Source organism: Dromiciops gliroides, chromosome 3, assembly GCF_019393635.1.
Source record: "Dromiciops gliroides isolate mDroGli1 chromosome 3, mDroGli1.pri, whole genome shotgun sequence".
NCBI lineage: Eukaryota > Metazoa > Chordata > Mammalia > Microbiotheria > Microbiotheriidae > Dromiciops > Dromiciops gliroides.
In genome coordinates this window covers 42,089,082-42,113,388 of record NC_057863.1, presented here as the reverse complement: position 1 = coordinate 42,113,388, position 24,307 = coordinate 42,089,082, and the positions used below count along the sequence as shown (strand labels likewise).

The 24,307-nt window shown below is 42.3% G+C and overlaps 1 protein-coding gene across 3 annotated transcripts in view; it reads left to right on the top strand.

Annotated features, from left to right (window-relative positions):
- The first annotated feature begins 4,111 nt into the window (after positions 1 to 4,111).
- Positions 4,112 to 24,307, top strand: part of CCDC39 (coiled-coil domain containing 39) — a 44,808-nt gene continuing 24,612 nt past the window's right edge. Inside the window, exons 1-9 of one of the 3 annotated variants that reach the window (XM_043991888.1) lie at positions 4,112 to 4,324; positions 6,095 to 6,214; positions 7,926 to 8,072; positions 10,948 to 11,106; positions 14,003 to 14,095; positions 14,546 to 14,674; positions 20,608 to 20,799; positions 22,309 to 22,412; positions 22,744 to 22,876. In XM_043991888.1, the coding sequence (XP_043847823.1) occupies positions 4,235 to 4,324; positions 6,095 to 6,214; positions 7,926 to 8,072; positions 10,948 to 11,106; positions 14,003 to 14,095; positions 14,546 to 14,674; positions 20,608 to 20,799; positions 22,309 to 22,412; positions 22,744 to 22,876 (1,167 nt within the window). In that variant the 5' untranslated portion in view covers positions 4,112 to 4,234. Of the gene's footprint in view, positions 4,325 to 6,094; positions 6,215 to 7,925; positions 8,073 to 10,947; positions 11,107 to 12,082; positions 12,121 to 13,026; positions 13,071 to 14,002; positions 14,096 to 14,545; positions 14,675 to 20,607; positions 20,800 to 22,308; positions 22,413 to 22,743; positions 22,877 to 24,307 lie in introns of those variants that run through there. The other 2 variants (XM_043991889.1, XM_043991890.1) reach the window with 2 other exon arrangements.

The following is a 24,307-nucleotide window of genomic DNA, read 5'->3' as shown; positions in this document are numbered from 1 at the left end:
CTGGGTTTCAGTTTAGTTATCTGTGAAATGTGGGGGTTTGATTCTATGATCTCTATTATCCATTTTCACTCCAAGTCTGTAATCCTATGAGATTACAAGGTGGAGTGGGGAGAGCAGAACTCTGATGTCTCCTGACTAAATTTTTTTTTTTGCTGGGGCAATGAGGGTTAAGTGACTTGCCCAGGGTCACACAGCTAGTATGTATAAAGTGGTTGAGGTCAGATTTGAACTCAGGTCCTCCTGATTCCAGGGCCGGTGCTCTATCCATTGCGCCAACTAGCTGACTCCTCCTGACTAAATTTTAAACTTTATTTTGGTATTTGTTCTCTACACAATCTGAAGCCACTTCATTTTTCCATCTTTATCTCATCATGATCTTCATCTCAGGAACTACAATCATCAGAGACCACTCATGGAATTATAGATTTAGAGTTGAAAGAATTCTTAGAAGCCATGGAGTCCAACCCTCTCATTTTACAGATGAGGAAACTGAGGTTGAGAGAGGTTGACTTGCCTGAAAGTCACAAGATTATACTTCTCTGAGGCCAGATGTTAACTCCGGTCTTCCTGTTTCCAAACCTGGCATTCTATCCATTGTGTCACCTAGATGTTCCCCATATCCCAGTCACATTTTCCACTTTGCCTCCTCTATACCTTATGTTCATGTAGTTTTCTGTTCCCGCAATATTCTTTTCTCTCATTTATAATCTTATTTTTACTGATACATTTTGTTTTTTAAGCTCACGTTCATTTCCAAATCTGTCCCTTCTCCCTCCTCTACACTTAGAGCCATCCCTTGTAACAAAGACTTAAAGAAGAAAAAATATAGCTCAGCAAAATTAGCCAGTGCATGAACTCCATGTCTGGCAGCATATGTAATATTCAACACCCATAGTCCCCCACTTTTTCAAAGAAGGGAAGGCCGTACATTTTCTAAGTTTTCCTACAGGACCAAGCTTAGTCATTATAATTACATAGCATTCAAGATTTTGTTTTTGTTGTTCTTTTTATTTATGTTTTTGTAGTCAATCTGGTAATTAGTTTTCCTGCTTCTTCTCACTTCACTTGGCATTGGTTCAGTTCTTCCCACACTGAATTCTTCAGATTTATGATTTCTTCTTGTGTTATAACACTCTGTAAGTCATGTACCATAATTTGTTGAACTCTTCCCCAATTGGTGAGCATCTACTTTTTTCTAGTTCTTTATTACCACAAAAAAATGCTGCCCTCAATATTTTGGTGGATATTTTTCTGTCTTTGACTTCCTTATAGTAATTGCCTACCAGTGAGATCTTTGCTATGTCTGAGTGTGTGGTCATTTTAGTTAAAAAAAAAATCCAAATTACATAATTGTTAGATAAATCACAGCTGCATCAACATTGTATTAGTGTGCTCAGGTTTTGGTATTCCCTCCAGTATTTACTATTTTCATCCTTTTTCATCATTGCTGATTTTCTCCAACTGAGTCAAAACCTCAGGTGTTTTGACTTCCATTTCGTTCGTTCCTTCCTTCCTTCGTTCCTTCCTCCCTTCTTTCTCTCTCTCTCTCTCTCTCTTTCTTTCTTTCTTTCTTTCTTTCTTTCTTTCTTTCTTTCTTTCTTTCTTTCTTCCTTCCTTCCTTTCCTTCTTCCTTCCTTCCTTCGTTCCTTTCTTTGTTTCTTTGTTTCTTTCTTTTTTTCTTTCTCTCTCTCTCTCTCTTTCTTTCTTCCTTTCTTTCTTTCTCTCTCTTTGGATAATTGTTAGTTCATATATGGGACAGCTAGATACTGGGCCTAAAGTCAGGAAGACTCATCTTCCTGAGATCGAATCCAGCCACAGACACTCACTACCTGTGTGGCCCTAGGCAAGCCACTTCACCCCCTTTGCCTCAGTTTCCTCATCTGTAAACCGACCTGGAGAAAAAAAATGGCAAACCACTCCAATATCTCTGCCAAGAAAAACCCAAATGGACTTGACTGAAAAAGGAGAGAAAGTTCATATGCACTAACTTGGTCTTATGTTTTTGTGTTAATTATATATCCTAATAGGACCTTTATCTTTTTTTTTCACTTAATAGTATTATTTCCCAATACATGTAAAGATAGATTTCAACATTCATTTTTGTAAGATTATGAGTTCCAAATTGTTCTCCCTTCCTCCCTTCTCTCCCCCCTCTGCCAGACAGCAAGCAATCTGATATAGGTTATACAGTAAAATCATGTTAAACATATTTCCACATGTTATCTTGCAAAAGAAGAATCAGAACAAAAGGGAACAACCACGAGATAAAGAAAAAACAAAAACAAAGTGAAATTAGTATGCTTCCATCTGCATTCAGACTCCATAGTTCTTTCTCTGGATGTGAAGAGCATTTTCCATCATGAGTCTTTTGGAATTGTCTTGGATTATTGCATTACTGAGAAGAACTAAGTTTATCTTTATTATTTTATTTGATTTACTTCTATCTATCTATCTATCTATCTATCTATCTATCTATCTATCTATCTATCTATCTATCTATCTATCTATCTATCTATCTATCTATCTATCTATCTATCTATCTATCTATCTATCTATCTATCTATCTATCTATCTGCAAATGAGAGTTAAGTGACTTGCCCAGGGTCACATAGCTACTGTCAAGTGTCTGAAGTCGGATTTGAACTCAGGTCCTCCTGAATCCAGGGTCGGTGCTTTATCCACTGCTCCATCTAACTGCTCAAGATAAGGCTGTCATAGTCAATCATTGCACAGTATTGCTGTTACCGTGTATGATGTTCTCCTAGTTCTGCTCATATAAGACCTTTATCTGATATAATATTTGATGAAAAAAAATATATATATAAATATATATTTTCCCCAAAACATCACTTTCTCTTGCTAATGCAAAAGCTTTCAGTTTAATTTTATAAAAATGATCTATTTTATCTTTGATGAATGCCTTTACCTCTGGTTTGGTTTTATACGCTGTTATAAATGTACAAAACACAGGAATGCATACAAATGTAAGAGCAGGAAACCCGTATCTCTACATGTATACAAAATATACAAGTTAAACACAAAACACACACTCACGCACAAACCTACACAGCAATTGCTTACAATATATACGCTGGTTATGCATACCAATCATACACAGAAGGTAGGTACTTAATACTCATTGGCTGCTACAACCTGTACATACACAGGTGCACGTGTATACCTATGCATGTGTATTCACGCAGCATACAAATTAATAATAATTTAATAAATACTCGCTGTGTGTTAAGCAGTAGAGGTCCAAAGACGGAGACCAAAGTCCCTGCCCTCAAGGAACTTCCACTTTAATGGGGGGGCGGGGGAGGGCGTAAACGTGTAAACATAAAGGTATAGATAGCAAACATAAAGCCGCCACCAAGTAACTTTGGAGGGGGAGTGGTGGGGCAAGCAAAGAGCTCCTGCAGATTGTGGAGCTGGGTCTGAATCTTGAAAGGAACCAGGGCGTAGAAACAGCATCTGAGGCACGGGGGGACGGCCCGGGCTGAGGTGCGGGGATGGAGTTTCACGTACGAGCGCTAAATAGCCCGCTGGCCAGTGTGGCGGGATCCTGGAGCCAGAAAGATGGGAAGGGGCTGGATGGTGAAGAGCTGATCTGCCCCACACGGACGTGTGGCCAGATCAAGGAGGAGGGGGGGCTGAGGTTGGCGACCAGGAGATCGCCAGTAATTTCGGAGAGGGAAGTCGGACAGTCGCCAGTGCCGAGGATTGGAAAGGGGTGAAAAGACCGCGGCAAATGGACACCTGCCGCCCACAAGCTTCAGGGCTCCCAAGGCAGACGCCCCAAGGCTCCTACAGCACACAGGAAGTTATACACAGTTTCTAAAAATAAGCTCAGGCCGCTTAATAAAGCCAGCTATTGGTGAACCACGCAGCACGTGCTTCCCAGATGGACCAATCAGCGTGCCCGTATCCGCCCTTCCTTTCCCCGCCCTTCAGTGTTTTGGTTCCTTGGGGACTTAAATAGGCAGGACGCGCCTGCGTCGGGAGGCAGAGCCAGAAAGAGGATGGGCCAATCAGGCTCGAGGCTCCCAGTCCTCTGGCCTGAGGTCCTGACCCCATCGTGCGGAAGTCCCTCCTCCCTCCCGAGGCGCTTCCTGTTTGGTAACCAAGCGCGCTAAGAGGTTGCTAGGGCTGCTGGGCCGCCTTCGAGGAACAGGGCTCAGACTTTGAGGAGTTGAATCCGCTGGTTCGGGGTCCCAACGCCGCCGCCGCCAGCATGAGCAGCGACTTTCTGGCCGACCTGCACTGGGAGGATGGCTTCGCCATCCCCGTGGCTAATGAGCGCAACAAGGAGTTGGAGTCAACGGTGAGCGGGATCTGGGACTGGGGGCAGAGGTAGAGGCGGGGCAGACTGAAGCCGGCCCAGCTCAAGGTGTCGGGGTCAAGGGTCCGGCGTCAAAGTCTTGAGATTTGATGTCGGGGGTCTGGGGATTGAGGGTGGATCTGGGGGATGGGGGACGGGGTCCTGGGACCTAGGGTCAGAGGGTAGAGGTCGGTCCAAGTCAAGGGGCCGGGTGGAAGGTCAGAGAGCCGAGGTTGGGGATCCAGCGACTGAGGTTAGGAGTCAGAGGATACAAGGAGTCATAGGGCGGTAGTCAGAGGTCTTGGGATCAGGGGTCAAGGGGCTGGGGTCTTGGGTTGGGAGAATCAAGGTGCTGAGGTTGGGGGTATAGGGGTTCTGCGTCTAAGGTCTGATATCTGGGACCCTGGGGGTCAGGGGTCATGAGGTTGGTGGTTCTGGGGTCAAGGTCTGAGATCAGGGATGGGGGTCAGAGGGCCAGAGTCAGGGTTAGAGGTTCTGGGGCCAGGGTCAGGGGCCCAGGGGGTCTAGGTTGGAGGGGGGTTCTGGGGCCTGGGTTTTGGGATAGAGGGTCAAGGTTGGGGATCCTGGGGCAAGGGATCAGGTTCTTGGGTCAGGGGTCCCAAAGTAAGAGCCAGAGAAGGGGGCAGTGGAGGGTCAGGATGGCCCTGGGGTCATCAGTGAAGGAGCCAGGATTGAGGGACGGCAGATGTGCCCAGAAATTCCTGCCCTGCTGTCCTGTGCCTGGACTTTCTCTCACTCCAAGTCTTCCCTCCCCTGCCTGCATTATTATAGCATTTAAAATATTAAACCAATCAACCAACTCATAGGAATGAATCAGTTCGGCATAGCAGATAGTGGTGATGTACTAGGGTTTAGGAAGCCTTAGGTTCAAATCCTGCCCAAGACATTCCTGGCTGTGTGACCCTGGACAAGTCACTTCTCTTTGACTCAGTTTCCTCATCTGTAAAGTAGGGATAATGATAACACCTCTGTAATAGAGTTATAGAAATATGAGCAATTTGTATTGTTTATTTAGTGCCTGCTATGTATTAAACACTGGGGACAGATAAAAACGAAGCAGTATCTGCTCCAGAAGGGTTTCCATTCTCCCTGGTGACAGCAGGTGTGTGCTGGCGCGTGTGCGGTTGGGATGTGGACTGAACCTGAGTCTTTATTGATAGAGAAATTCCCTTTACTAGGGCAGGGTGGAATCCCTGGGGCATTGAGGGATGAAGTAGCTTTTCTGGGATCCTGAATCACAGGCGGTTGAACTTGAATCTACTACATCTCAGGCTGTCTCTGTACTTCACTGGGGTCCAACTCAACAACAGCTGCAACACTCCCAAGCTGGCACTGAACCAGATTAAAATGTAATTGGAAACTGTTGAAGAAAATAAATAAAAATAATTAAATATTAAAATGATTAAATACTAACAGATAACGTTATTTGTGGGTTTCCTCTTGAGGATGCAGGGTTTTTTGTTTTTTCCGGTTTTTTAATTTTGTTTGTTTTTGAGGATGCAGTTTTTCAATGAGAAAAATGCATTTGAGCAAAGGACGCTGTGATTCCAACATATATGTAACCGATTTTCATCCTACTTTCTTTTTTGTTGATATCCCCTTGTTGTCACAAAATCAACTTTCTAATTAAAAAAAAAAAGAATGGGTTTTAGAAGTCCACATGTAGCAAAGGACTGTTGGGTCCTCCTCGGGTTTTCCTTGTCCTGATAGGAAGTGAGAAGGATTCCTGCTAATTGAGGCTTCTGTTTATAGCTGCTGAAAATGCAGAACGAGAGGGCAGCCCTGCGGGATCAGCTCTGTGACTATGAGGAGAGAATTAATGCCATGAAGTGTCATTTAAAAAATGTCAATCAGGAGTTCTCGTTCACCCAGGTAAGACCAGGGGGTTGTTGGAGCAGTGGCTCCCACTGCAGAGCCCCTCCTGCTGTCCATCCACCCACGGGATGGCCTTGATGGCCAGATGAGATTTTGTGAGTTCAGTGTGGCCCCTTTGCCTTATTTTTTACAAAATCTTACTGGGTCATTCCCATGATCCTTTTCTTCTCTGGCAGACCAACTGCCTCCTTTGATAGACCCTAGGATCACTGGCGTGGAGCTGGAAGGTTGTCTGGTCCAGACTTCTCATTTCATAGATTAGGAATTGAAGTCCAGATTGGGTCAGTGATTTGCCCAGGGTTCTTTCTGCAGGTAGTAAGTAGCAGAGGTGAGATTTGAACCCGGGCCTTTGAGCTCCAAGTCAAGGGTGCTTTCCATTGCTCCATGCTACCAAAGAAGAGGTAGTGAGTGTGCTCTGGTATCTCCAGTTCTTCTCCTTCCCAAGTATGCCCTTTTTCCTTCTGCTTGTTGTTTCAACATTCTCAATATTAGATAAACCAACTGAGAGGGAAGGAAGCCGTGTTACATAAAGTAAATAGCAGTGATAGGTTTGGCTTTAGAATGTCCTGGGTTCAAAATCTGTCTCAGACACTTCTTGGCTCTGGTGACTTTGGGCAAGTCCTTTAACCTCTTTATTGTTTGTTTTTACATGGCCTTCATTTCCAAATATAGGATGTCCTTTCCCCTTCTGGTAGAAGCAGAACCCAGGTCTTCTGAATCAGTCCAGGGTTTGTGAGGTAGGCATGGTAGTGGTGAGAGATGGCTCTAGGAAAGAATGTTCCCAGATGCAACAGGGTAATGACAAAAGGTAAGAACACAGGGATTTGTTATTTGTTATAGTGTCAGGTTTTAGGCAAGAATTGCTAAGAAACCTGGGAGCCTTTACCAAACCAGTGTCATGAAAACTGGGTTTAATGTCCGAGGCCCTTGGGGACTGCTCTGACTGCCCAGAGAGGTCAGCTCTTGCTGCAGACTGACTGGCATTTAAAGGGGTAGGCTTGGAGAGAGTGTGACTGACCAGCTGTTAGCCAGGTCATTGGTGATGAGCCTGGGAGTTGTTGACCCAGAATTCAAGAAGATGCTGTCCTTGACCTTGTTTTCTTTCTCCAGGTGATTGGATGTAGTCAGAACCCTTTTTCATTTGATTTTGTGGAAGAATCTTCCAGTATTGAGTTGGGGAAGTACTCAGAGGGGAAATTTTATTTTAAATATGCTAAGACTTGTGCATTTCAAAGTCTGATTTTTAAGGTTCATTTTTTTTTTTTTTTGGTTTATCTTGACCAGTGTTTTTGGTCTACATCTCATCTTCCTTAGGATAATGATAACACACCTCTTAGGATGAGGAACCTCCCTAGTCCAGTGGTGATTGTCACCTGGTCTGCAGCTTAGAGGCTTAGGAAGTTACACGGGACTCTGAGAAGGTGATTGACTTTTGAACCCAGCTCTCCCCTAGGACTTGCTGCTTCTTGACCAACATAATAGCAGGAAATTGTTGCCATTAATGTTTTCTCTTGGTTTTTTTTTCAGAGGTAAAACATTCTATGACCATGGTGGGGCGCAGACTTGAGAGGGGTGAGAAGTTGGTCAGAAATACTTAGGCATTTTGTTTGAGGTCTATCAGTTATCTCTGTGGGAGAGTGTATCACAGATAATTTTATTCAGCATTAAAATGGAATGTTTTCTCTATCCTGTAAATATTATTCCACAGTCTCTTTACAGAGCCAGAAAGAATGAGATTGACACCGAAAAACACTTAAAGGCCATTGCTTTGAGAGAAATGGGACGAGTGACTGACGAGATTCACCGAATAGAAAAAGAAATGTCTACAGTCAGAGAAAGGAAAACTGAAAGGGAAGTATGTGGTCTAATCCCATTTAACAGTTTATGCTGTTGATAATTTTCTATTAAGATCTTTTCCCCAATCTTTGCAAACAAAATGAACCATACTAATTTTCCCAGTGGAAGGGGAATAGTTTTTAGGTTTTTTATGTATTTGTGAAGGTTTTTTTGTGGGCATCTAAAACATGATAAAACTGTCCCTGTAAACTTACACAAATAAATATATGTAGATTATACACTTCAGGGAAGCAGGAACCTTGCCTTCTCTCTATCTTTGTCTCTTTGTCTCTCTTTCTTCTTTCTCTCTTTCTCCCTCTCTCTGTCTTTATCTTTTCTCTCTTGTTCCCTTCCTCCTTCTACTTCCCTTTTCCCCCCTTCATTCTTTCTATTGAACTTTTAAAAAATCTTTTTAAAAAATAAGTTTTTATTGATGTTTTCAATTTCTTCCTCTCCTCAGAAAGCCATCCCATATAACAAATAGTATCTTTAGAGAAGAAAAAAAGTCAGCATATTTGATGAGTACCTTGAAAAATTCCTAAAATATATGCAATGTTGGAACATGTGGGAACTTCCCACCTTTACAAAGGGGTGGGGTTGGGGGTATTTTCTCATAGCTTTTCATTCAGATCTGACTTAATCTTGATAAGTTTGTCACATTTGCTTTTGATCTGTTGGTGTGTGTTTCTTTCCATTTATGTTGTTGCAGTCATTGGATATATTGTTTTCTTGGTTTTGCTTACTTCACTCTGTATCAGTTCATATAGATTTTTCCAGGCTTCTCTATATCCATCACACACATCAGTTCTTATAGAATGGAAGTATTCCATTACATCCAGGAACTGCAGTTTGTTGAACTGTTCCACAATTGATAGGCATCTACTTTATTTCCAATTCTTAGCTATCACAAAAGAGTGATGCTATAAAAATTTTAGAGTATTTGGGGATTTTTTTCTTATCGGTGGCTTTCTTGGGGTATAATCCTTGTGGTGATGGAGTCTTTTGTTCAAAGGGTATAACATTTTAGTCACTTTATTTGCATAATTTCAAATTGCTTTTCAAAATGGTTGTACCATTTCACAGTTCCACCAACAATGTATTAGTGTCCCCACCCTCCAGATTTGAATGTTGCCATTTTTGCCCACTGACAGGGAGTGAAGTTAAACCTCAGGGTTGCTCTGATGTGCTGTTGTTCTGACTTGCATTTCTCTTATTATTAGTGATCTGGACCTTTTTTCATGTAGGGTGTGAATTCTTTGCAGTTTTTTTGAGAACTATTTGTTCATATCCTTTAACCATTTGGAATGATTATTAGTCTTATACATATTTACTAACTATATATCTTGGATACTAAATCTTTGTCAGAGAAATTTGATAGAAAAATGTTTTTCTAGTCTCCCATTTCCCTTCCTTATCCTAGGTATATTGATTTTTGTTTGTATACAAGCTTTTCAGTCTCTTGTAATCCAAATTATCCTTTATTTTTTGTAATTGCTTCTATGTCTTGTTTGATTAAGGATGCATCTCCCACAATTAGCTGTGAGAGGTATATGATCTATCCTTATTTTTTCATGGTATCATTTTCAACATCCACTTAGATAAGACAGCTCTGTGGTGCAGTAGATAGAGTGCAAGGCCTGGAGTCAGGAAGACTCATCTTTCTGAGTTCAAATCCAGCCTCAGACACTTACTAGCTGCAGGACCCTGGGCAAGTCACTTTGCCCTATTTGCCTCAGTTTCTTCATTTCTAAAATGAGCTGGAAAAGGAAATGGAAAACCACTCCATTATCTCTGCCAAGAAAACCCTAAATGGGGTTGTGAAGAATTGGACTAGGCTGAAATGACTGAACAACAACAACAAACAACATCTGTTTGGAATATATTGTGAAATGTGGTATAAGGTGTTGTTCTGAGCCTGATTTCCACCGGACTGCTTTCTGGTTTCCTCAGAAGTTTCTATCAGAGAAAGAGTTTTTCTTCCGGTTATTTGTGTTTTCTACTTTATCAAACACTGGAATTTTGAGTTCCAGTGCTTCTGATGCTTACTAGTTTAGTCTGTTACACTCATCTAGCACTCTATTTATTTTTTAACGAGTACCAGATGGGGTTGATGACTGCTGCTTTGTAATGGAATTTGAGGTCTGGGTCTTCGCTATAGCATTATTTTCCCATCATGGAGCCTGGTGCTCTGCACGTGGACACTCAGTTCCTTACATTACACTGTATCTGACGCAGGTTTGCAGCTGATTTATGCTCTACCTGTCTGGGGACCACCAACAGCTTCATTCTGCTCAGGTTGTTGTCCTATGCCAGTGACCCGTTGTGGCTTGGGAATGATGCTGGGCTGTGCCAGCAAATGGACAAGGCCTGATGGAACCTCTATAGCAGCAGCGCCTAAGGATGGGGTTCTAGGGACAGACTACAGGTCTGAGCAGCAGCCTTGAGTGGTCTAGAGGAACTTAGCCAGTAGCTGGCCACAAGGCAGAGTTCACCAAGGCCATCTTCTGTAGCCTGGAAGGCTGATGATTTCTGCCAGGGGAGGGAGCATGTAGTAGCAGGGGAGTAGCAAAGTAGTAAGCGCCATCTGTAGGTTTTGTATACACACACGTATGCATGTGGTCTATATGCAATATATGTGTGTCTATAAGTCATAAATTATATAGATACATAATAAAATATATAAATTATATGGATATCTATGTAAATATTTAATAATAGAGATATCCAATAAATATCTGATAACGGAGATGAGATTCATAGTAGAGATATAGAGATACAATAGAGATATACATGCATATATACACATTTATACAGCTAAATATAGAGATATTTTGAGAGCTGCTTCATTCAGTTTCTGTGTATAACACATTTCATTTTTCTTTTTTTAAAATTAGAATATCATATTCAAAACGTCTCAAAAACTGGAATGTCTGAGGTGTCAGATGAATTGGGACCAGCAAGCTCTGGAGGCTTGGCTAGAAGAATCAGCTCATAAAGACAGCGATGCATTCGCCCTCCAGAAGTACACGCAACAAGACGACAGCAAAATCAGGGTAATTATAAAAAGTCATTGTTGAGCTTTTTATACCATCTGAATGTTTTCTTTCTAGTAGTAGTTCAAAAATGAGAATCTATTTAATCAGTGTTTAGATAAAGCCAATAAGAAATATCCAGGAAAACTGGCAGTTTTGTATTTGGGACATTTACCGTTGTCACAGTGTTTGTTTATAATTTGTTTAAATGTAACAGTGCTGTTTTGAAATTGTAACTGCCACCAGTTTTTCAGATAGTACCAATTTTGCTGTTTTAAAATTTTAAGTGGAATAGTACTGTCCTACTTAGCCTAATTGTATAGTTGGGCTAATTGAAAATATAAGAAGCTGCTATGATAATAGGTGTTTTTAAAAAATCTCCAAAATTGAAGTTACTGTTACTGGAAATCAAAGGCACAATAGTGGAACCAACCAAAAAAACCCAACAACAATAACAAAAACCAAAAGCATAATTCCCTTTATTTAACAATCACAACTAGGCTTGTTTTCTAAGGCCCAGCCTACATGCCTTAATACAGAGTGACTCATTTCCAGGAGGTTGGCTGTTTGGGGCTGAATTCTTTGGCCATAACAACTCATGAAATAAAGAAGAATCCAAAATGGCTTCAGTCCTGTGACTCCGGCCACTCCCTCTGGGCATGATGGAGGTGAGGAAAGGGGGCCGAGAGCAGTAAGAGTGCATAGCATGGTTTTTAGCTTGTCCCTGAGCATTAATTTAGGTGCTGACCTTCTACATGTGAGATTCTCATCCCGTGGTTGAGTGGATGTACTCCTGGAAGAACTGAGTGATATTGGTCTTGAAGGTCTTGCTAGCAAGGGAGACAGACGACCAAAGGAAGCTGCAGATGAGGGCCAGGAAAGACTGAAACTTGTCCTCGGGAAGCAAATGAAGAAGTCAGTAGCGTTGGTTCTATTATGTGCAGAAAGGCAATGAGAAACATAATTTTGTGAAATAATTGGTTGTCTTGTATTGCAGCGATGATGGGAAATAATTACAGCGTGACTGGCATGAAAGTGAGTGTAGCTTCTGTGTCAACAGAAGCCCCTGGGCTATTTAGCACTTGGATCAATGACTTGGACAAAGGCATCGGTGGCATCCTTTACCAAATTTGCAGGTGCTGTAGCACAAGCAAGGGTGGCTTACACACTGAGGGACAGAGATTCCAAAAATATCTGAAAAGTTAAAGTTTGGGGTCAAATATAATAAGATGAACGAAATGTTCTATGCTTGGGTTTTAGATATTGGCTTCACAAGTACGAGATGGGGAGGTATGGTTAGACGGTAGTTTGTCTGAAGTAGATGGGGATTTTAGTGGATTTCAGGTTTGGTATGAGTCTTTAGGGTGGTAGTGCAGCCCCAAAAGCTAATGTAATCTTGGGCTGCATCAAAAGATGAGAGTCCTCACTGCTAAGATTAAAAAGGTGATAGATCTGCTGTTACATGCCATGGTCACACAAGTATCGTGTTCATCATTTGGCTCCACATTGTGGAATGGATGCTGATAAAGCAGGAAATGGCTAAGGAGGTAACGGTGATGGTGAAGGGCCTTGAATTCATGATTCATAAGTTGAAGAAACAGGGGTTGTTTAGCCTGGAGAAGATAAGACTTTTGGGGTGGAGCATGATAGCTGTCTTCAGATGCTTGAAACTCTGCCTTTTAGAAGAGGGACTAGACTTTTCTGCTTGGCACCAGAAGGGAGAGCTATAAGAAATGTTGAGGAATTGCAAAGAGACCATTTTAGTCTTAATGTCTAGAAAAGCTTCCTGAGAATGGAATGGACTGCCTTGAAAGATCATTGATTCCCCTCCTTTGGAGGGCTTGGAGCAAAGGCTAAATAACCATTTCTTGGGTATCTCAGAATTTGTTGTTTGTTGTTCAGTCCTTTCAATCGTGTCTGACTCTTCTTTTTTTTTTTTAGTGAGGCAATTGGGGTTAAGTGACTTGCCCAGGGTCACACAGCTAGTAAGTGTTAAGTGTCTGAGGCCAGATTTGAACCCAGGTACTCCTGACTCCAGGGCCAGTGCTCTATCCACTGCGCCACCTAGCTGCCCCCGTGTCTGACTCTTCTTGATCCCCATTTGGAGTTTTCTTGGCAGAGATACTGGGGTGGTTTGCCATTTTCTTCTCCAGCTCATTTTACAGATGAGGAAACAGAGGCAAACAAGTTTAAGTGACTTGCCCAGGATCACACAGCATGTAAGTGCCTGAGGCCAGATTTGAACTCAGGAAGATAAGTTTTCCTGACTCCAGGCCCAGCACTGTGGGCACTATGGTGCCACCAAGCTGCTCTTAAAATGGGGTTTCATTTTTTTTTAGTATAGATTGGACTAGATGGTTGCTGGGGGTCCTTTCCACCCAGAAATTCTGTGATTTTCGGAATGACCATTGCAGAATATGAGGAGGTAGAAAACTTCTATGATGAATTTGAGAAGACGATCCAAATTAAGAGAGTATACACTCTGATGCTTGGGGACTTCAGTGCAAAGGGACACAGGGGAAGATGGTGAAAATAGGGAAGAAAATGTGGTTCATGAATAAGAAGTGTGGGAGTCCAAGGTCTCTTAGACTAGAGAAGCCTCCCCGCTATAGATCATGAGAAAAGAATGAGAAGATCCAGTTCATGGTGAGCACCAAATCATAGAACCAAAAAGGAAATGGATTTTAACAGGGAAAAAATGAATTTTCACTCATGTAGGAATCATTTGCTTGAGTCAGCACTAAGTGCACAGTCAGACTGTCTGGCCATTTAGAGATAATACATTTAGAGTGAGAATACCCATTTATCTTTTAGTCTTCTGTATTCTAAATAAATGTTATAGATGATACTTCTGGGGACCCAGGATCTGACAGCTTTTAGGCAATGAATACTTAACTCTTGATGTTTGTGTGTGCAGGCACTAATCCTGCAAGTCGAGAAGCTGACAATAGAGTGCAACGAGAAGCGGAGGACACTGGACAATGAACTTACTGAGACCCTGTCTGCTCAGGTCAGTATGACTGGAGGTGCCACCCCCACGGCCTTCAGCATTGTCGGTCAGTTCCCCCTTCATAAGAGCTCCTGCCCTGCAAGGGGGTTGTGAGCATCAGATGAGATGATGCTGGGGAAGTGCTTTGCAATCTATGGGAGCTTTAAAGCCCCCTGTAAATGCTAGCGACTGCTGCTGCTCCTTCTCCTTCTCTTCCTCTTCCTCTACCTCTTCTTCCTCTTCCTCCACCACTTTCTTCTCCTCCATCTCCACTTTCTTCTCTTCCTCCTCTTCCTCTTCTTCTCCTTGAGGGCATAGCACATTTTTACCTTTCTCTGTTCCCCCACTGCTTATTAGTCCAATTCCTGGCACACTTATCACTTGTCGACTTGGCTTGTTATTGCCTTGAGTATGCTGTTTGTAACAAGAATTAAAACTTAGAAAATGTGCCTTTGTTCTAATATCTTGCAGATTGAGCTGGATAAGGCAGCACAAGATTTTCGACGGGTTCACAGTGAAAGGCAAGAACTCATCAAACAGTGGGAAGGGACCATAGAGCAGATGCAAAAAAGAGATAAAGACATTGATTTTTGTGCTTTGGTAAATCACTTGCTTAGTCCTTAACTTGTATTCTCTTTTGCATTTGACTCATTTACTTCAAACTGTCAAAAATTATTTTTAAAATGATGGATTCAATTATTTTGATCAGTTCAGTTCAATAAATTTATAAAGTCTGGCATGTAAAGGCAAAACCCGAAATAGTCCATACCCTTCAGAGGCTTACATTTACTGGTAGGATGCAAAGTGAAAGATGGTCAATTCAGATGGAGGCTATTCAGAAGAGGGGTGTGGCAGTAAAGGTGCTACCTAGGAGAAGATGAGGAGCGGTGATCCCCCCACAGGTGGTTTGTTCCAAAGGACAGCAGCAGTTTGATTGCTTCATGCTTAGCTCTGTGGCAGGCTTCTGCTGAAGAAGCCTGCCCCGCCAAGGCAGCAGTATGGCGGCCACAGAAGAGATCAGAATGTTGCTGAAGTGGGACATGTCAACTCCAGGGTTCAACTAGTAATGAGAAGTGACAAATATGCATTGGACAAAGAGACCTTAAAATGAGCAGATAATTGAGGAAAAACAAATTGGTCCCCCCGCCAACAATTCTCTGGCTTTACAGAAATCAGGAACGGACTTTTATGCTGTGTTGGGACAAAACTGTCCTATAGTGGCAATAACATTGAATGGATACTCTATGGGGAAAGTACTATAGAATATGTCTACAAAATATGTTTTATTGATCTAGGTGACTGATATCCTTAGGAACATGCCAGCAGACCAGGGAAAAGGACACCTTATAAAAGTATTTTTTGATAAAACTGCCCCAAACTTGGTTTTTATTTTATTTTATTTTATTTACTTTAAAAGAACAATTAAAGGGAAACTGCAGGATGAAACAGTTTCTATTTCTGCATGGCCAGATGACTGTTCTCTCTTCTCAAAGTACACGCTGGTCTCCCTCTTAGAGGAAAAGGCAGAGGAGTTGAAGAAGTGCCTTCCCACCCCTCACCCCCCAGGTTATCAGGGAGACTCAACTGTTTCTTTAAAAAGTGAAAGGGCTTCCTGTACAAAGAGAGGAGAGAAGAGAGCTAAAGAGGTTGAGAGGAATCCTGCTCTTTACCAGGGAATAGAAGGGCAGAAAAGGGTCCAATGGGGACAATGGGCAGAACAACATTTGAAGGGAAGAGATAGGGGCAACCTCTTCCGGAATGGGAGGGGGCTGTGCCCTCTGATGAGGAAGCATCTACTTCTGCCCTAGGGAGGCTGAGACGGATCTTGGAGGGGGCGAATCATCTGCTGTGGTCAGGGGGAGAAGACGTGAGCAGTGCTGGTTGTTGACTGTTTGGGTCAGGGTGCAGAGAACCACAGAAGGATCTTCTGCCTTCTGGTAGCACGCGTCCGGTATTGGACAGTGAACCTTTGCAGGCTTCTCAGACTGGATGATTAATACTTACTTCTGGTGATTCACACAGCCCCAGGTGACGCTCCCAGAAGACATCCATAAAGCACGTTAAATGCTTACGATTATGAAATCCTGGCAAGATCCTCAAGGCTGTAGGGGCATAGGTAGTGTTTAGGCAGATGCTTCAGAAGAGGAAGATCTGGGAGGTGAATGACTGGTTTAGAAGAAGGTATTTAATACTGGAATTCGGATTTTGGGACCACAATAGAAAATACGGGAATGAGACTCCTAGCAAGAAGTGAAGTTTGCCTTAACAAATCTTCCAACCTTAAAGAGAGCCATAGCTGGGGCGAAGACTGCCCATATATTGTCATCAATTTAGACAAGCTACCCTAGGTACCATGCCTAGCAAAGGTACAAGAATAACAGGCTCAATGCTCCTCCATCTTCCTGAGGGCTGGGAACTCATCCAAGCAGTGTAAGCAGTCACTTTAAATGCTCTTCCCGTGTGGCAGCTCCACAGGGGCACCAAGGGATCAGGGAGCAGTCAAAAGTCTTCACTAGTGGCTAAGGCAAGAAGATTAGCTGGTTGGGCACAATGAAAGCAGGAGCAGAAGCAACATTGTCAATTGAGTATCCAACAGACTTCCTGGAAGGAGGAAACAGATGACTTTAGAAAACAGGTCACCAGCCTTGCACCAAAGACAGGATGCAGTCTGGATAATCATCCTGACATCTGCTGTTTCATTCTTAGCTCAAAGCAGAAAAGCTAATGGTTGTTTAGTTGTTGGGAGAGAAATGATGAGACCCTAAGGGACCACTTTACTTTAGAATTTGCGATAAAGAAGTAGGGGAAGGCCAAGACTAGTCTGACATCCACCTTAGATTTTGGGAAAGAATGAAATGAAGAAGAGTTATTAAGTGCTTTTCATTGTTATTAAGTCATTTCAGTTGTGTCTGACTCTTTGTGACCCCAGTTGGGGTTTTCTTGACAAAGATACTGGAGTTGTTTGCCTTCTCCCGCTCATTTTACAGATGAGAAAACAGAGGCAAACAGTTAAGTGACTTATCCAGGGTCACATAGCTAGTAAATATCTGAGGCCAGGTTTGAATTCAGGTCTTCCTGACGCCAGATTAGGAGCTCTATCTACTGAGCCACCTAGCTGCCTCAAAGGCTTGCTCTGGGAAGTACTTACTGTATACCAGACACGGTGCTGAGGGATGGGGATACACATGCTCTTTTGGATTTCAAGAGGTATAGAAAAAGCACTAAGTTCATAAGGATTAAAATTCTAGAAAGGAAGTTTCCCTAGAAGGCTTTGAATCTCCTAAGGATGGAATTCTAAGTCACAGAGAGAACTAATTCCTATAGAGAGAAATTGATCAATAAGCAGGAATATGTTAAGTGCCACTTAGAAAAGCACTGGTCCAGATCCTGCTGCAGACACTTACTAGCTGTGTGACCCTGGGCAAGTCACTTCACCTCTGTCTGCTTTGGTTTCCTCATCAGTGAAATGGGAATAATAACAGCACTTAGCTTGGAGGGCTCTTGAGAGGATCATATGAGAGATAATATGTGTAAATATAGCACAGTCCCTAGCATACAGTAGGTGCTGTTTAAATGCTTATTCCCTTCTCTTCCCCAGTGCTAGCCACTGTATCAGGAGTTGGAGATACAGTGACAAAAATGAAACACTCCCTGTCCTTAAAGAGCTCACATTTTATGGGCTGTGACAACAGATACATTTAAGTACTTACATGTGCAATAAAAACAAGATTGTTTTTGGCAGGAAGGTGTTGGGGGGAGGGGAGGGATCAGGAAAGGCTGCAGGGAGGAGGTGGGACTTGAATTAAACTTTGAAGGAAATGGAGGAATATAAGGGGCACAGGTGAGGAGCAAGCACCTCCTAGTCAGGCAGGGGGCACCGTTTATACAAAAGCACAGAGGTGGGGATGGAAAAGGAAGAGCTTGCTAAAGAGAGCAGTGTGGATGCACAGGGAACTCATCAACTAACTTAGATTTTCTAAAATGCCTACTTGAAGGCCATATGAATGCAGAAACATGGGGTGACCATGAAAGAAGAGTGTCAGGAGAACCACAGCTCACAATGACCAGAGGTGGGCCAGGGAAGCCAAGGACGCCAGGAGGGCTTGGTTTTGTTTCGTTCTAACCTCTACATGGGCATGCCTTCCACAGAGTGCTACTCCAATAGCTCCTCACAACATGGAGCTTAGCTAGCCATCTGGGGATGGATTCTTTGGCTGTGGCAATGTCAGAAACAAAAACCTATAGTGGCCCTCAGTCCTCTGTGGCCTCTTCCATTTCTGCAGTGATAGTGGAAGAAGGGAAGATCACTAATCGCCGAAGACCAAGTGAGGAGGCAGAGTGTCTCAGCCCTACTCGTGATTGTTTTCTCTGCCAACTAGTAGGATCTTTGGACTGGGAAGGGCAGAATAAAAATGGCCCAAGATAAACAAGGGGTGAGGAGGAGAGCATCCAGCTGCCATGGATGACCACCTTTAAATCTAGGTCAACTCCATCCCTGGTACCCTAAAAGAACTGGCAGAAGTGATTGCTGAGCCACCATCTGTGAACTTTGAAAGATGTTGGCCAATAAGACCTCGGTGGCATAGGACTGGAAAATGGCACGTGTTGTGGTTTTCAAAAGAAGTAAGAGAATGAACTTTGTGAACCAGAGCCTGGGAAACTTTAACACTGCTTTCTAGCAAGATTCTGAAAGGCATGATGAAAGGGATGGGTAGTAAACCTTTAGAAAAGGAAGCAGTGATCACCCCAAGGCAGCTCTGTGATCTGGGAAACTAGATCCTGCCATACTAATTTTCTTGTGTGACATTGTTATTGGACTGATTAGGGGAATGGTGGTTATAGTTTACCTAGATTTTCACAAAATATTTGATCAAGAATAAACCTCATGGTATTATTGTGGAAAAGATCAAACAAGCGGTTGTACACTTAGGTAGGTTCAGGACTTGTTCCCTGACTAAACGCAAAGTCATTGACTGGTGGAGGGTCCCTGCAAACATGCTCTTGCCTCTATTCTGGTTAACATTTTCCCAGCAGTTTGAAGAAGGGCATGGCTGGAATCTTCCTCAAACTTGCAGATGACATCAAGCTGGGAGGGAGAGCTGACATGCTGAATGATGGCTAGAGTGACAGTTAAATGAACTTTAATACAGATAAATGTAAAGTCCTGTACTTGGAATTAAAAAAAAAATTTAAATGTGTAAGATGAAGAAGACGTGGTGAGAGAGCTTTTTTGTCTGAAAAAGATTTGGGGGTTTCAGTGGACTTTGCCTTCTGTTTTAATCTAGATTGTGATCTGGCAGTTAAAAAAAAAAAAAAACAATTAAGATGTGTAGCTCCACGAGGAGAGACTTTATACTCAGGGCAGGGAGGTGAGGGTTCCGTAAGACTCCTACCTGCTAAGGCAGCTAGGTGTCACAGTGGATAAAGCACTGGCCCTGGATTCAGGAGGACCTGAGTTCAAATGTGGCCTCAGACACTTGACACTCACTAGCTGTGTGAACCTGGGCAAGTCACTTAACCCTCATTGCCCTGCCCCCCCCCCCAAAAAAAAAGACTCCTACCTGTTGAGGCCACATCTCTGAGGAGGGTCATTGGAAAGCTGACAAGAGGTCAGAGGAAGGCCCCCTAATGGCAAGTAACCTGCCGATCATGCCATTGGATGAGGGAACGGGGATGTTTGAGCCAGAGAGGAGAAGACTCAGGGCCTCGATGGAAGACTGTCGTGTGGAAGAGGGTTTAGATTTGCTTGGCTTGGCCCTGGGGGCACAGGAGTCAGAGCAGGTCCAAGTTATAGAAGTGCACTTGATGTAAGAAGAGCCTGAGAACCTTCCTGGCATGCAGTAGGCACTCAGTAAGTGTTTACTGATGGACTGATGTCCAACACTGAGGCCAACAGCACAGGGTAGAAGACCAATTCTTGGAGCGTTGCATCCAGATTGACCCAGAGCTGTCCAGGATTCTTCTTTCTGCCCAATCAGCCAGCTCCACACCCATCTTTGTTTGTTTGCTTGTTTGTTTCTTTCTTTCTTCATTTATTTATTTATTCATTCATTCATTTATTTATTTATTATTTATATCACTCTATCTATCTATTTATTTATTTTTACTTATCTTATTGTCCTACCAGATATGGCTTGGACTGGAGAGTCTCTGGGGTTTCTGCACTCTCTGAGAGTCTGGGGTACTATCAAATATAAAACAAGGGAGGAGGTGAAGGTGCATGAGATCACTTTGAGCCCTAGGGAGAGGAAAAGAGAGACAGAACACCCGTAGCTTTGGAAATCAAGGAAGGCTTCCCAGAGGAGGTGCCATGTGAGCTCAGGTGTGAAGGCAGATGAAGAGCCTGGGAGTCAGAGTGGAGGAATGCCCTGGGCATGGTTGCATGGTTTGGGCAAAGGTGCAGATATGGGGGGGAGGTGACAGCGAGTTTTTGTGATAGACTGAATTTAGCAAGAAAACAAATGAAAATGTGATTGCTTTTCCATTGTTGGTTTTTGTACCTTCACTAAAATTGTGCATTTTTATCATGCCAGTTATTAGCAAAGGCAAAACAGGAGCTAAGATCCAAAGAAACCATGATTAAGGAAAAGATCAAGTTCTTGGAGAGCGAGATTGAAAACAATGCCGAGTACGAGAAGAAAATCACAATTGCTGATCGTAAAGCTTTGAAACTGCGACTGGACTATCAAAATTGTGAAGCCAATCGACTGCAGCTCCAGGATGAGGTACTGTGAGCTGGGGGTGTGAGCTCTGGCCTGAGAGACACCGAGTTGGCTTCCCAGCCAGCGATTCCTTCTCACTTACTGAAATCAAAGTGTCAGGATGGCTCATACACCTCAGCCTAGCCAGCTCCTCTGTCTGGTGCAAGGACGGTGCATGCACAAGCCACGGTAGCTTGGGGCTCGAGGCCAAATGGGGACATCACAGTTTGGGACTTTCACTAATGCTTCCCTACCTATTCATGAGTAATTGTTACTCAGTTTTCTCAGAGACCACCTAAAAATTCTTGATAGCTTCCAATTTTGGATAAACCTTCCACATTTTTAGTGAGGGTTTAAAGCACAAGAGGCAGTATTGAAAAAGCTAGAGTGAGGGATAAGAACATTTTGGAATCTGCCTACCTTTCCCAGATATCATCTTGGGTTTGTCTTGTATTTTATGATCTATTCTAAATATTGCCTTCATTATGAATATGCTTAGCAGGAAATGAAAACCAATTAAAAAGTGTAATCAGAACTATTTAGGATAAGAACCATGCTTAAACATAAATAACAGTAGCAGTTCAATAACTCCCAAATTCTTCTCTGATACCTATTCATATGTGTAAAAGTACACATTTAAAATTATGGTACAGTTGTAGGTAATGCAGTATTTTACTAGTTCTGGTCTTAACTTTGCATTATTTTGTATTTAACATATTATTTATTTATATTTGACATTTTGAATGAGATTACTTTGTTATGTTGTTATGCCTGTAGTTTGTTCAGCTGTTACCTGTTGGGAATTGAGATTCTTCCCATTTGTTTCTATTCCAAGTAAGATAGCTATAGACATAGCTATACAAGCTTCTTGTAATTTTTTTAAAAATTATTTCCTTGAGGTTTATTCTCAGTAATCAATTTATAAGGTTCAAAGGTACATGTTTTTGATTCACGTCTTGCTGGATTGCTTTATGAAAAGATTATACCTGTCTGCAATACCACTATCAGCATATAAGTACATTCATTTTCTCATAGTGCAACCACTGCATTTGGCATTATCATTTATCCTTGAAATTTTGCTAGGCCTGAACTAGCATCTTGTATTTCTTTGTTAAGTAAAATTAAAGAATTTTTTTTCAAGTAATTGTTTAAATTTTATGTTTTCTTTTTAATTATCTGTTCATATATAAAATAAACTTTTTGAGAGAGGGAAGATATTGGCAAGTGCATTGTATGGGTGGTCACAGTGATAATGGACTGAATTTTTTTACTTTTCTTCAATATTCAGATATGTACATATGAATTTTCTTTTGATAAAAATAGCAAACACTATACTTTATGTTAAGCATGCCACTGATAAAGACCAACTGTTTAATATCTGTCAATTAGAATATAAAATATATTGTACTTCTGGGAGGCCCAAGGATAAACCTTAATCATGATGGGCAATGGAACTTCTCAGAAATGGTGGGAAACATCTTCATGTAAACTCTCTTGTTAAAGCATCTCTTTCCTTTATTACCTATCCCTTAGCTGGACACCCTCAAAGCCACGGTTGCTAGAACGTCAAGTGACCTGGAAGCCATTCGGAGAGAGGTGATGAGTCTGAAGAAAAGAATTCAGGAAAAGACTGACAGGTGAGAAAAGCCTCTTTGAAAAAATAGAATTTTATTATGATTTCTAGAAAATGATAGGGTTTTTTTTTTGGACAACTTCTAAATGCCAAATGCCAAATCATTTAAAAACTTTATAAGCTTTCCTCACCAGCACCCCCCCCCCAACCTGTTATTAGTCAATAGAAACACTCTGTAGCTGAATACTTTCAGAATCTGTCTCAGAAAACAGAACTTCTCTGGCTTCCCCTTCGTCCGAGGACAGGACATGCCCTTGGGGCCCTTCCATGTCGGGTTCTAATGCACAATTTACTTCTCAGTTTTCTGCCCGTCCTTTTCTGAATGATGCGTTTAGGTTAAACGATACTCGAGAACAGAATGAGATGCTCAACAAAAAACTGAAAGAAATCTCGGAGAAAACCATGAATGTGGAAGAGAAAGCCACAAGATTGGAAATGATGCTCAAAGAGGAGGAAAAAATTGTCAAGGTAAAGTCTGTGGAAGGTTTCTTCTCTTTATTTAAAGAAAAAAAATAGCAGGGGGTTCTCAATGAGAGCATCAGAGTCATAGGATTAAAGAGGACTCTTGGGGGCTACTTAGCGCTCCCTGCTGCGTTTGGGCAGAATTGTACCCAAATGGTCTGGTGTCAAGGTGGGGCCCTTGCCAGGGTTCAGGGCAGTCCAGGAAGGCATTTCAGAGGCCTCCTGGGACCCTGCCTGGCCCTCACCTTCAGCCCTCCTGTGTGGGCATCCAGTGCAGGCCAAGTGTGTTAGCATCAGTTCTGTACTCGTCCCCGTCTACCTGTCTCTTCACTGGGACTGGGACAAGGCATTTGTGAGCCGTCAGTGAGGCCAGAAAATGGCATCCTCCTGGGTTTAAAAATGGAGCTGACTCTCTGTGTGGCAGATCTACTGGAAACTTTGAGTCTTCCCAATGGGGATGTGCTGGAGCCAGCTCCAGCCGGCTGAGGAGAGCCGAGTGTGGGCTTTTACACCTCAGAAATCAGGAAATGGCGGAAAATCAGCATTCTCTTGTTTGTTTAGACTTAGGCAGTGATGGAGAACATGTTAATGTTGCTGATTAAAATTAAAAGGGTTTTTTCTGTGCATGCTCTTATCTTTCTTTAGAGCCAGTTGTTAAACATTTAGCAGCAGATCCCTGATGGTAACCCATGTGACTTGACTTATCACAAAGGATCTACCTATGTGCCATGGAAAGTAGACTTCTCTGGCATCAAGAATGTGTGTGTTTGTTTTAAAAAAGTCACGAGACAGAGCCCTTCCCTGATCCTCCTGGGCTTGGCCTGTGCCCTAGCCATATCTCCACTCTGACTGTCCCTGGCCCTTGCTTTGTCCTACATTATTCTCTCAAAGAAAGGGCTACATTTTCCATTCAAGCCAACCTGTCCATCTGGTGCTAGATTCTTCTCTTTCTTTATTTCTAAGAAATCCTGTTATATAATTTTCATTTAGTATTTTATTTTTCTCCAGTTACATGTAAAAACAATCTTTAACATCCATTTTTTAAGACTTTGAGTTCCAAATTCTCTCCCTTCCTCCCTGGCCCCCTTTGAGAAGGCAAGCAATTCAATATTGATTATACATGTGTAGTCATAGCATCTTTTTAATTTTAATTTAATTTAATTTTATTTTTTTTTGCGGGGCATTGGGGGTTAAGTGACTTGCCCAGGGTCACACAGCTAGTAAGTGTCAAGTGTCTGAGGCCGGATTTGAACTCAGGTACTCCTAAATCCAGGGCCATTGCTTTATCCACTGTGCCACCTATCCACCCTGCCCCCCATAGCATCTTTTTAAAAAGAAGTTTTTAACAATTTTTAATATCATCTTAATTTCCCCCAGTATCCCTTCCCTCCCCTTCCCAGAGAGCCATCCCATATAACAAATACTGTTTTTAAAGAC